At 38.3% G+C, this 13,503-nt stretch overlaps 1 protein-coding gene across 5 annotated transcripts in view; it reads left to right on the forward strand.

Moving 5' to 3' along the window:
- Positions 1-13,503, forward strand: part of CADM2 (cell adhesion molecule 2) — a 679,639-nt gene that overhangs the window by 597,447 nt on the left and 68,689 nt on the right. For all 5 annotated transcript variants that reach the window (XM_071809844.1, XM_065862763.2, XM_071809845.1 and 2 more), the window contains one exon: positions 7,730-7,908. In XM_071809844.1, the coding sequence (XP_071665945.1) occupies positions 7,730-7,908 (179 nt within the window). The remainder of the gene's footprint in view (positions 1-7,729; positions 7,909-13,503) is intronic.

Below are 13,503 nucleotides of genomic sequence, written 5' to 3' on the forward strand. Positions count from 1 at the left end.
CATTGGGTGACTTTTAACATCGTACCAGGATTTCAACAAGAAGTGCTCTGATAAATGCAGTGATACCTTTTCCATTACTCATTTGAGCATAGCTACTGGATTATGTTTTTATGGACTTGAGTGTGCTCCTGTTTGAAGAAGTAAAAGGCATTGTTCAAGAAAGGCCATACTCTAATTAATTTACTTGTCCTATTAGTATTCCACAAATCCTTCTTCCATCTTTATGGTTTTTACCCTCATTTGGCTACAAAATTTTGATTGGATGCTGAGGTACCAGATGGATGATAATATATGGTATGGGTATGCTCAAGCAGAAGAGGCGAGTTTACAGGTCATGGAAGCAGGGGCTGGCCACTTGGGAGGAATATAAGGCTGCTGTTAGAGGATGCAGGAAGGCAGCTAGGGTAGCCAAGGCCTCCTTAGAATTACAGCTGGCGAGAGGGGTCAAGGACAGCAAGAAGAACTTTTTCAAATACATAGCAGATAAAACTAATACCAGAGGCAATGTAGGCCCACTGATGAATGAGGTGGGTGCCCTGGTGGCAGAAGACACAGAGAAGGCAGAATTGCTGAATGCCTTCTTTGTCTCTGTCTACTCCGCTGGAGGCTGTCCTGGGGAACCCTGTACCCCTGAGACCCCGGATGAAGCCAGGTTAATGGAGGAGTTTGCTTTAGTCGATGAGGACTGGGTTAGGGAACAATTAAGTAGTCTGGACGTCCATAAATCCATGGGTCCAGATGGGATGCATCCACGGGTGCTGAGGGAGCTGGCTGAAGTCATTGCTAGACCGCTATCCATCATTTTTGCCAAGTCTTGGGAAACGGGATAGGTGCCCGAGGATTGGAGGAAAGCAAATGTCACTCCAGTCTTTAAAAAGGGCAAGAGGGAGGACCCGGGTAATTATAGACCGGTCAGCCTCACCTCTGTCCCTGGGAAAGTAATGGAACAGCTTATCCTTGGTGCCATCTCAAGGCACATCAGGGATAAGAGGGTCATTAGGGGCAGTCAGCATGGCTTCACCAAGGGGAAGTCATGCTTGACCAACCTCATAGCCTTTTATGAGAATGTAACAAGGTGGATGGATGATGGCAGAGCGGTGGATGTGGTCTACCTTGACTTCAGTAAAGCCTTTGACACAGTCCCTCACAGCATCCTCACAGCTAAATTGAGGAGGTGTGGTCTCGACAATAGAGTAGTGAGGTGGGCTGCAAACTGGCTTAAAGAGAGAAGCCAGAGAGTGGTGGTCAATGGTGCGGAGTCCAGTTGGAGGCCAGTATCTAGTGGAGTGCCTCAGGGGTCAGTACTGGGGCCAATATTATTCAATATATTCATTAATGATTTAGACGAGGGAATTGAGTGTACTATCAGCAAGTTTGCTGATGACACTAAGCTGGGAGGAGTGGCTGACACGCCAGAAGGCTGTGCCGCCATCCAGCGGGACCTGGACAGGCTGGAGAGTTGGGCGGGGGATAATCTGATGGAATTTAACAAGGGAAAGTGTAGAGTCCTGCATCTGGGCAGGAACAATCCCAAGTTCCAGTATAGGTTGGGGAATGACCTATTAGAGAGCAGTGTAGGGGAAAGGGACCTGGGGGTCCTGGTGGACAACAGGATGACCATGAGCCAGCACTGTGCCCTTGTGGCCAGGAAGGCTAATGGCATCCTTGGGTGTATTACAAGGGGGGTGGTCAGTAGATCGAGAGAGGTCCTCCTTCCCCTCTACTCCGCCCTGGTGAGACCCCATCTGGAATATTGTGTCCAGTTCTGGGCCCCTCAGTTCAAGAAGGACAGGGAACTACTGGAGAGGGTCCAGCGTAGGGCAACAAAGATGATTAAGGGAGTGGAGCATCTCCCTTATGAAGAAAGGCTGAGGGAGCTGGGGCTCTTTAGTTTGGAGAAGAGGAGACTGAGGGGTGACCTTATTAATGTTTATAAATATATAAAGGGTGAGTGCCACGAGGATGGAGTCAGGCTCTTCTCAGTGGCAAACAATGATAGGACAAGGGGCAATGGGATCAAGCTGGAACACAAGAGGTTCCACTTAAATTTGAGAAAGAACTTCTTCTCAGTGAGGGTAACAGAGCACTGGAACAGGCTACCCAGGGAGGTTGTGGAGTCTCCTTCCCTGGAGACATTCAAAGCCCGCCTGGACACCTTCCTGTGCGACCTCACCTAGGCGTTCCAGCTCCAGCAGGGGGATTGGACTAGATGATCTTTTGAGGTCCCTTCCAATCCCAAACATACTGTGATACTGTGATATCCTCAGTGAGACGGAGAATGTAAAAAAAGCCAACTCTATTTTGTTCTTGTCATTGCGGGATTTTTTTGAGTGTGATCTTATGGAAATTAAAAGGTTATCCTGTGCAAGTATTATGGGTCAGCAAGTGATCTGAGTGTTGTTTACTAAGGTCTCGGTGAAGAACACTTCGTACATGACCTTTCTCTACACAAAAATCAGAAAAGGGCATAGAAATGAATAGAGCCAAGAACTTCCAAGTGGGAATGGATTGCAATGCTTAAATTAACTTTGTGTAGAAATAAGAGGTCATACAATAGATCTATCAATCATTTTTAAATGAAGGCTAATTTAAGATACATATAATGGCTAGATATAAAGATATCACTAGAAAGCAGGATTATAGGAAAGCACTGAAACATCACAGTCTTTTAATTAAAGATGGAGAAAGGGATATAAAATTGACAAACTTGTTTTAAAATACTACTGTGTAACTTTAAAGGCCTAGATTATAAAAAATATCAATGTGGACTTATTTAACTGTTAACTTTCAAGTTAGTTAATTAAACATCTGTTGAAAAAGTAAGTCTGTGCTTCAGTGTTCTTCTTTAATCAAATCTGACTGTCATTTTAAAACATTTTTTTTTCCAACACTTTCCACTTTGCCCTTAGCTTTCTCTCTCACTTATTTTGGCAGAAAAGTTTTCTTAGCCTCAGAATTAGAATAAAAATGCTTTATTTACCAATGCTTTGTTAAGCTATGTGCAAGAAAACTTCTGTTCCACAATAAAAACCATGAATCATCCAGGAACTTGATATTGTTTTTTTGATATAATCGTTACAATCCCGTTTCAGTTTGACTAGGAAAGAATACTAAATTCTGTTGCTTTTTATGTCAAGTTTTGAAGCTAATATGAAGACAGCTCACAAAATCATTTATTTCTATCAAATACTAGTTACCCTTTTGCAAGTCAGTTACTGAAAGCTTCTGGACCTTTCTACTATGATTAAACACAATTCATACCAAAATCTAAGACCACTTATCCGTTATTCAGAGGGAATATAGAGTTCAAATTTCTTTTGGGGGGCTAGCAGAGAAGTCATTAGTCATACTTAAGGATTTTTAGTATGCTTGTGATTAGTATCTCTGGCTTCTTTCGGTTTAATCTAGTCCCGATAATGCCGCTGCAGGCAGCTGCGTATGAATCCAAAACAGTAAAAGGAATACATATAAGCCAAAGAAATAGCATGGGCTATCACAGTTGAGCTGTGTCATTGGAAGAATTTATTCAGTACAGTATGCTTAATTTTTTTATTTTTAGTTTTAAAAGGTGTCTCATTGGGAACAAATTAGAATAGATAAGCCAGAAGCAGAGCTATATTTTGGGAAAGAAAACAGCATCTTGGTGCTTCAGCTCTGCTACCTCCCTAAACCCAATGGAGATGTATTAATAGCACAGCCCATTTCCACGTAACCACATCCACATGGGAGGGATTAACCCGGGGATATGGAAAAGCACCTTTCATCCAAGATGAGAAAGAAAGAAAGAAAAAGAAAGAAGGAAGGCAGGAAGGAAGGAAAGAAAGAAGGGAAAAAAAGGAAAGAAAGAGAGAGAGGAGGACAGGCCTATTCTTTAGCTGACTGCATTGGTACCAGCAGGCTGCACACTCCTATTAGGACAAAGTAGGTCAGTGAGCTTGCTTGTGCTGTGGAATGTGTGAAGGTAGTAACATGCAATTGCATTAGTGGCCACAGTGCTTGCTCCAATTTTATAGCTATTGTGCTGCAAGACAGATGTTTTCAGGATTGTCTGAGAAAAATGGGGATTAAACTGGAAAGAGTGATCCAGTTTGAAGTAAGCACAAATGCAAGGTGCAGGGATAGCCTCTTTGTTCCAGTCTACACAGTAATAGATAGCATTATGACAAATCTTTTGTACGTGAAGAAAAGATGAAATTCTGCAGTGTTGGAGATATATGCATTGAAGAATAATGTGCAGTATTAGGAGTGTATATATTTGTTTGGTGGTTTAGAATGTCAAACCTAAATATTCTGCAGGTGAGCTATAACTCTATCGAAGTGTTGGGTAAGAGAAAGGACCTCTCTCTGGATCTACACCCATGAACATGCTTCAAAAACGATAAACTATGGGCAATTCATACTTCTCTGTGTCTTGTGCCACAGGAGGAAAGCTTCCCCATCACTGTTTCAGTTTCATTTGTGCTTTGGACAATGAAGGTACTGAAGTAATTATCAAGGAATAGCCAATATGCTCTAAACTTACAGTTCCTTTACCCTTTTTTGCTGTTATTTTTTTTCCCCCCTGCCAATAATGTCAGGAGATACCAAGTGCAAACAAACACAGAAAAAAGAGAGAGAGGGGCCTACTAAGTGCAAGGCTATCGTACCTTATGACAAGGTTATAATATGCAGAAGCATTATTTACCATATCCTGCAATATTCATTGCTACTGCTAGGAGATCAGTGTAAGACAGATAAAAGTAAATACATTTTTTGCACAGCAGGTAGGAACTTCCAGAATTCATTGCCACAGGACGCTGGGTTGACATGCAGTATAAGTAGATTCAAAAAGATATTACAGACATTCATAGGCAACAAGTAAATACTAAGTAGATTAAAAAAAAAAAACAAAAACAAAAACAAAGAACAGGAGATGTGCCCTCCAACATCCCTAACAGAATGACTGTGGATGCTGGCAGAGTGGCAGAGTACAGGAGGAATGAACCACAGAAAATGGACAAATACACATGCTTTTTGTAAATGCTGACCATGGCCATGTATCCTGGTCTGGGTGCACAAGCATGTCTCAACGTTGTTAGCTCACTTCTACCTAAGGAATTGCTTAGATGAGAATGTCTCAAAGCTTCCCAGCAGTGCAATATAGTTTTGTGTCTGTGACAGAAATGCTGCTTTAGGCACCATTCCACCTTGAGAGGGGTGAGAGCTGTGTCCAGCCACCACGATGTGTTGACTGTGAATCAGCTGCCCAGGAATTCTGCTGCTGCTGCTACTAAGCCAGCACAGGGTAGCTTGATATTACCGGTTAATCCACAACTTCCCTGACACCCAGAGTATGTAGATCTACATCTCTCTAAGCTGTGATTTTTCTGCCACCATCACTTTGCAACCATAGCTAAGCACTCTCTAAAAGACTAGAGTTGGTATATTACAATGTGACAAAGCTCCCTGAATAATTTATATCTAAGGCTCCATTTCATACTTATTTGTTATCCTATGGGTTTTCCCCTAGGATATGCCATCTAATTTCAATTTAAAATGTAAGTTCCATAAATTACCACTGTGCAGAAGTTGCTTTAACATGCCATTTATGAAGGTAATGGTGCACATTGTAGCAGAAGTGTTTCAGAATTTCCGCTCCTGGGATTACAGATTCACGGTAAGCTGGTAAGTGGGGAACAATGAAGAGTTTGCTAGAAAATTGAACAAATCCACCTTAAAATACCAAAGCAAGTCACATCTTAATGTTGTGAACTCTGTGGGGATATGTTTCCGCAACAGTATGGACATCTAGATTCCCTTCTTACATTAAGCGGTAAAGAAGTGTGTATATTGTGTATATCATGTATATTTAGACACCAATTCCTGAAAGTGGACTTAAGAAGAGTATTAAGACATATTTATGGTAGAATATAAATAAGGCGCATTACACTAACAGTTCTTTATCCTTGGTTTAAAGTGAGGTGAATCTTGTTATGTTCCGTGAGTATATGATTTTTCTAAAATAGTGTAACTTCAAATAATAGATAGTCTAGGTAAGAAGTTCATCAATTATTTAACAAGTTATCATCCAAATATTATTTAAATGTGTATTAAAGTCTACTATTTTTTGAGATAAACATAAGTTATGGTATTTTTACTTTGGAAAAAAAGTAATATAAGTTATATAACAGTAAGTGCATTTCATAAAAATTCATTTTGTTTGCATGTCATGCCTAACTTGAAAGAAAATGTGTCATTAGAACTATTTTTCTGTGCATAAAGCCACATTTTGACAAAAAGTCTCTCCTTAGGTATCTAGGTTTAATTCTTATTCTTAGCACTCACTGTATTTAATAAGCTTTAGACACCTGCTTGAATTAATTAGATTAAGTATTTCTTGGATAAGACTTGAAACTAAGTTATCATCTGCTGATTTTATAACACCGTTTTATATTATGTTTTGTTACTTAGTCATACAACTCCATTCTTCAACAGGGAAATATAATGTAACATTCTCCTACTAAATAAATGTGCAAACCTAGAGCTGCTTCTGACTGAAATTACTTAAGTAGCATACCCAAAAGAAAGGGATCAATGTTTAGGTTATAATGTACAAAGCTACCAAATACAAATAATGTAGCAGTGAATTCCCAGGCTATATGTATCTTGCTCTAATGCCTAGTATCTAAGGACCTGAGATGTTCTGTTTGTTTGTGAGATCTTCAGTAAGACAGTTTTTCATTCCTGGTTGTGGATCTGTCTTTTTTGGTGATTTCCCTCATGTAAATTTGAAAGTAGATGTTGTTACATGTAAGCTAAGACTGCATACCAGCAATAAATGCATCCCACTGTCTGTTAAGCAAATCTTGTGAACTGTGGAGCTTCTGGAAGGTCTTTAGGAAAGAGTTAGGTATCACTTGCCAGTGGGAAGGTATATGTGAATCTGCAATATGGTAAGTTCCCTTTTCTGTGGTGCCCTTAACTTGCTAGGGGTTTATCACTGTCAGTGCTTTGCCTTTGGCTTCTTGGATTTGAGTTCATGAGGCATAGGAGGAAAGGTTTCACAAAAGAAGGAAATCCAGAATTTTAAGTCAAATCTTATATTGCTTGTGATAACATGTGTAACAAGCAATTATTTGAGGGAAGAATGTGAAAAGGGTGGAAAAAGGGCTCGGCTGTGACATAGTGCATCAACGGAAACAAATTTAGATTGTATGTAAGATGTGCCGCTCTAAGACCGATACGCCTGGTTCAGGAAAAACACTTAACATACGCAAGTGCACTTGGGCATGTGAATAGCCTAAATAATTTTATAATCCATTTATAAACCACTTACGTTTACTTCAGCCTGCTTGCATGATTTCTGATGCCTGTCAGCCACCCAAGGACCATATTGCTCATCACACAAATGGAAAGCTATTTTCACTTAGCTTGCCAAGCACCTTGCTAAACTGTGAACCCTGAAACCTTGCAAGCACCTGTTTTTGATTTAGGGAAGATCTTGGCCTGTTCCAGTTCCATCTGGTTTCCTTTTTCGTTTATCTTCTTTTTCTTGCTTGTTCTTTCACTTTCTTTAGTAGTTCCCATCCAGGATGGTGAAGTTGTAATCGTGACAGTTCATGATATCCAGTAACTCAAATGATCATTGAATACTCTGTGATGGCAGATTACTATTCTTAATTTTCTGATGTATATGTTGCATATACATGCTACGTGTATCTGACTAAATGCATTGCTTTGGATCCAACAGGCCAGAACCTGTACTGTGGACAAAGGATGGTGGAGAACTACCAGATCCGGAGAGAATGGTTGTCAATGGCAGGGTCCTAAGCATCAGTTTCCTAAACAAAACAGATAATGGTACATACCGATGTGAAGCAAAAAATCCTATCGGCCGAAACAGCACAGAATATGTCCTGATAGTACATGGTGAGTGCATCCTCATTAGTTTTTTGGTGCATGTTATGCATATGTAGCATTTCAAGAAAATGCAATCAGTTTCTTATGATCATTACCAAAAGAACAGTAAGAAAAAGCTGGAAGTATAATTGCACTTTTATTGATGCTATCATCTAGTTACGGGGCGCATCTTTGCTTCCTTTTATTGGCATGCCTCTCTTCATACAGTTTAAACAAAATATATTTGCTTATGCTGTGAACTTTTTTGCAAAGTAAGCACCTGTAAAAATGTTTTGCAGTATGTTGGGTACTGTTTTATACATACTTGCCTCAGGCACACACTGTTAAGATAAAGCTTGTTACAAAAACATATGTGAAGGGAAATATGGGAATACTAGACAGACGGGTATTTGAGGTTTTTGTTTTGTTTTTATAGACCACCAAAGAAAGGACAATCAGATACTTTCTTTACCCAAGTTACAGTCTGCTGCTGAGAAAATTCATCTTATACAAGCTGATCATCATCTAGCTTGTCATTACAGTCAGTCCTCAAAGATTTGTCCTGCCCTAGATTCATGTGACTACTTCTAATAAAATTGAAAAATGGGAAGGTTCACATTAAATTACAAGTGATTTGTTTTCCTTAATTAATTAGACAACAATATGTGTCATATGAAAAGAGTAGCAGGCTTTTACATTAGTCATGGATAAGATTGGTATGACTCAGGTATAAGAGGATCTATAATACAAAGTTAGCATTTACCTTTAATACAGCTTTGCACTGAGAATTTACTGTCCCAAAACATAAAAATCTCTTATCACAGATATGTATGTCATAATTCCTGGAAAACTTTGAGTTCTGTAATTTGAATTTTAACCAAAGTGAACATAGAGGTGAAAGTTCCACTGTAGCTCATGACAGTACTTTGCTTTTCCTCTAGTTTTGTAAAAAACGCAACTTCTTAGAAAAATGGCAAAATATAATGAAACAATCTAATACAAATTATACTCTGTAAATGGGCATGGGAATTGTATAGATTTTATTTGCTCATGATGAATTCAGGTATAGCAAATGCATGTTTTCTTGTTGTTTGCAAACTCTAAATAACATTTTTCACTAAAGGTTTAACCTGCCTTTAGGTGTTTGGCAGAAAGCTTTAAATAAGTGCTACTTTCAGCTTTCAGTAATGAGATATTTTTGACACTGTTGATGAAATGTCATTTATCAAAAGAACCCCTTAGATTACTTTTCATTTTTCTTAAGGTTCACTATTAGTTTATGTAGGATTAGTGGCACAAATAAGGAGGAGGTCTTTGCATGAGGAACTCAGAGCCTGTACTGCTGCGTGAGTATTTCTGTATTAAAGACAAAAAGAAAAACTAAACCCTCTAACCTCTACTTACATTGATTACTACAAGAAAAGAAAAAGGAAAACTATCCTTTACATTGTTGAGGTAATATTGTATTGGTTCTTGGCTGCAGGCATGAAGTGCACTGCCTTTGATGAGGTAATGTCTTCTGGCTTACCAAATGTTGAAACTTCTGTTGTTTGTGTCTCCTGCCCAATTTATTTATTGGATTATTTCTGAAAACATGGCCATTTATAATGGTAGATCTTTTCCATCAGTGGTGAATTTGCAATATACCTCTATCAAAGAATATTTCACAATCTCCTATGTGTCTTTTCCATAGTGGCATGCCCCTGTTGATCTGATTTTCTTGCAACAACTTCATGGCAGTCTGTAAAATCATTCATTATCAGGAAGGCATTTTGTTATGTTTGGCAGCACAGTAGGCATGTTATCAGATTTAGCTTGCACATTGCTGACCTTTTCTGTTATGAGTATCAGAATTTTCCTAATTATGTTTCTGCAATTCTGATGTTAGAGCTAAAGAAGGTAAATGTCAGATGGTTCCAAGGTTTCTGAAACAATGAGAGTAGTGTGACAGAGTATGTGATGACGTTTAATGCTCACCTTACTGCGTTTTAGAGTTATTAAGTTTATTTTAAGTAGAGAAGAGACTGACACAATTATTTTATCAAGTGTAGCACAATCAGTTGTATAGATCAATTTAGGCAGTGTCTTACCCCTTTTTTATCTCATTACATTCAAAAATGTCCCTAGTGAAACACAGTCCTCCCAAAACTATACAATATTCTCTCTCTCTTTCTCTCTCTCTCTCTGAGGGCTACCAAACCTACATTTTATCATTTCCTGAGATACATTCTTCCATTTAATAGGGGATGTATTTTTTTCTAGATCTTCCTAATTATATCTGGGAACATCCTTTGATTTTGCATCCCTTCCCTTGTGCCTAATGTGTGGCTGTAATCTTTTTTTTGTCCTACTCCTTTGTTAGAGGTGATGTATCATATCAACATGCCTTCTTTACTTGAATGTTAGGTTCCTAATGCAAGTATATCCCAGATTTAACATAAGGGGAACATTCGTTCATAATGATGTGGGAGAGGAGAGGGGAGGAATCTGCACGAGAATCTCTTCACAAGAGAATATTTTAAATTACAGGTCAAGGAAGTAAAGTCTAGGAAAAGCAACCTACCAGATCTTTATGGAGTGAGGAATATGTGCCTTGAGTGCTAGTGGCCACTTCCTTAATAGAGCCTCTGGAAGTTCAGCTCCACAGTTTTTAAACAACAAATATTTTTTCTAGGAAACTCTGAAGCCCAGAGGCGTTAGGGTGAGAGAGAAAGAAAGATAATTATATGTCCAAGTTTAGAGAGATACTAGGGCAGGTTCAGTTTTTCCAGGCTAGTTTGTGTGAGAAGACAGAGGACAACGATGGAAGGTATCCTCTGCAGAAGCAGAGGAGTGTAACCTGATTCAGAGCTTTTCTTTTCTTACCCACACTGTGATTTCCTCTGCATGCTTTCTTTTTTTTACTTCTACTTCAACAAATTTTGTCTTTCTGTTTTTTAATATTGCAAAAGTTTCATCAGACTTCTATTCCTTTTTTCCCCCATGAAATGCCACCCTGAATAGGACTCAATCTACTAATTCTCTCCATTTCTGAAGTTATCTTCCTAACTCAGAAGAGATTTAGACCTCTTTAGCATAGAGAGAAGTTTGCTTAAAATTAGAAGATATAGAATAGTAGAATCCTAGAATCACTTTGATTGGAAGACACCCTAGTTTTAAGGGTAAGCAAAGTATTTATACGTATTTATTATACAAACCAAGCAAAGAGTGTCTCATGCCTTTAACTGGACTAACCCAGACACAAAATTATACAGAAAAGTAGTATTTTTTCCACTGTAAGTGATGATGAGGTAATAGTGTTTTGATGTTAAGTGACAGCAGTGGAAATAAATATTGCTGTAACCAGCTGAATGGCAATCTGTCTGCTATAATTAGTATCTGATAACATAAAAAGTCTTTTTAGATTTGTAGTGTAATTAAAGAAATTGGACTTCAGAGAAACTGAATATAATTGAATCAGGTAAAAGGCACAGGCTATTAAATATTCTCATGCTGCTTTGCTGAATCAATACAGCTGTTACTTTCATTTTTCTTACCTTTTATTATTAATAATAAATGTCAAGAAAATCCTTCATGAAGCAAGAAGTTGGGCACAAAGTCAGAGTTTATAGGCAGCAGTGCAAAGGCAAGACATGTAGTTTGCTGAAACATTTGCTCATGTAGTAACAAAGCCACAAGCTTTAAAGCCTGTAGCTGTTGTCATTTCTGTATTCTAATTGGCAAGCTTAGTGCCTTAGAAGTGCACATTCTGGCTAGATATATTGCACCCTTTCTTTGGTAATGGGCCCCAGGCAATTTTCACTCTCTTCCAGTTTATTAAGAATTTTGTTTACCTTTGTCCAAACACTAGTCATTAATCATCAGTAAACAGAGCTAACTGTCAAACTCATAATGCTCAACCTAAAAACATAGATTCTACTAAGCTTAGGTAGTAACTGTATTGATTTAACTGGAGTTGAGAAAGGAAGTGGTCCATCATCATCAAACTGAAGACACAGCTGTTATGTGAGTAGCAGTAGTTCATATCCTCTGGATGTCACTAGAAGACCTGAAGACTTAATTCAACATCATATTGAGTGGGTGACGGAAGTCCACGTCATTGGGAAATCTTAATGAAAACAGCAGCATTTGATAATTTGCAAATCTATTTGAAATAAAATACCTTGGTTAAATACCCTAATTTCCCAATCTAAAGACACATATTCAATTATTTTAATTATTCGGAGGTATCATGTGTCGTGTATATATTATATATCAAAGCAATATGGAAATTAACATGAATCAGCAGCTGTGGATGGTCAAAGCATTTCTTACAATCAGACATACAGTAGAAAGTGTTTAAGCCAGTAACATAGTACCTCTAGAGAATAAAAACTGGCATGACATATTCCCTTCACTTCAGTCTCTCAGTTATTTTGTATTTTTTTCTTGAACAAGCTATTTTATTGCAAATAAAGGCAACTAAGAGATCAAGTTACATCCTCGTTAATATTTTGAAATGTACTTTCAAACAGAAGATCTCCTACAATGTGTAAGACCAAAGGTCCCACTGCACCTTTCCTTTGGATTATAATGTATTTATCTTCCACTGCTTGTCCAGTCCCATTTCAAAACATTTATCGTCTTTGCTTTCACAATAACTTGTGGCAACAAGTTTCTGAATTGAATTATGTGCTTTGAAGGAAAAGTATTCTCTTTTGTTTGTTTAAGCCTGCTGCCTGATCTCTTCACTTCCCAACTTTACAATCTATTTGGCCTCTTTTGCTGTTTGTGCTATAAGAATGGAAAATCTGACTATGATGGGGGTTCATATTTGCATTCTGATGGCGTTGCCTTATTCCTCTTACCATCGCTGACAGTTTCTTTCAAATCCCAGTACATCTTCTGTTATAAATTCTCCCACTTAGGCCTTTGACTTGTATCCTCTTCTAAGTCCCACAGCTGTTGTTATCTCAATAATGTTCTCATTTCCACCTTCATTTTACCATTTTTCAGTCTGATCGCTACTTTGCAGTTAAAATCGCTGCTGCTTCCCTTCAATAGCTTCTCAAGTATTTCCACCTTGCTCTCAGTTTCTCCCTAATTATGACCTTAGACTCTACATTTCCTGGATTTCTGTCCCTTACATCCACTCTCCTTCTTTCATGACCTCTCTTCTACATTTTTCTTCATTTTTTGTCTAGTAGTAAATCTCTATGACTGACTGTTCTCCATATCTGGAACAACACTATGCCAAAGATAGTGCTATGCCAAGAGCACCAGACACCTTAGTCTATTAACTTCTGCCTCCAAATACATTTATAGAAGTTTGTGTCCTGTGGTCACCCATAATACCAGCACCATGCACTTTTACTTCTATATAAGTTTCATTTTAATTTAGTAGAAACTCTGTGGCATCCAAACCACATCTGAAACGAAACAAACTTCATTACTTCTATCTGTTCTAGGTTCCTTTATCTTTGTCTGTTCATTTGCCCACTATCACATTTTTATTAAATCTCATTTCTATTGTGATGTTTTCATAAGGGGACCTCTCTTTTATTTCTGTAACTCGGTTGTGTGCTTCCCTCACTCTATGAAGTTGAAAACTGAGTAGAATGGCAACCTGAGTTAAAACTGAGGAGG

Source organism: Patagioenas fasciata, chromosome 1 (assembly GCF_037038585.1).
Source record: "Patagioenas fasciata isolate bPatFas1 chromosome 1, bPatFas1.hap1, whole genome shotgun sequence".
Taxonomy (NCBI): Eukaryota; Metazoa; Chordata; class Aves; order Columbiformes; family Columbidae; genus Patagioenas; species Patagioenas fasciata.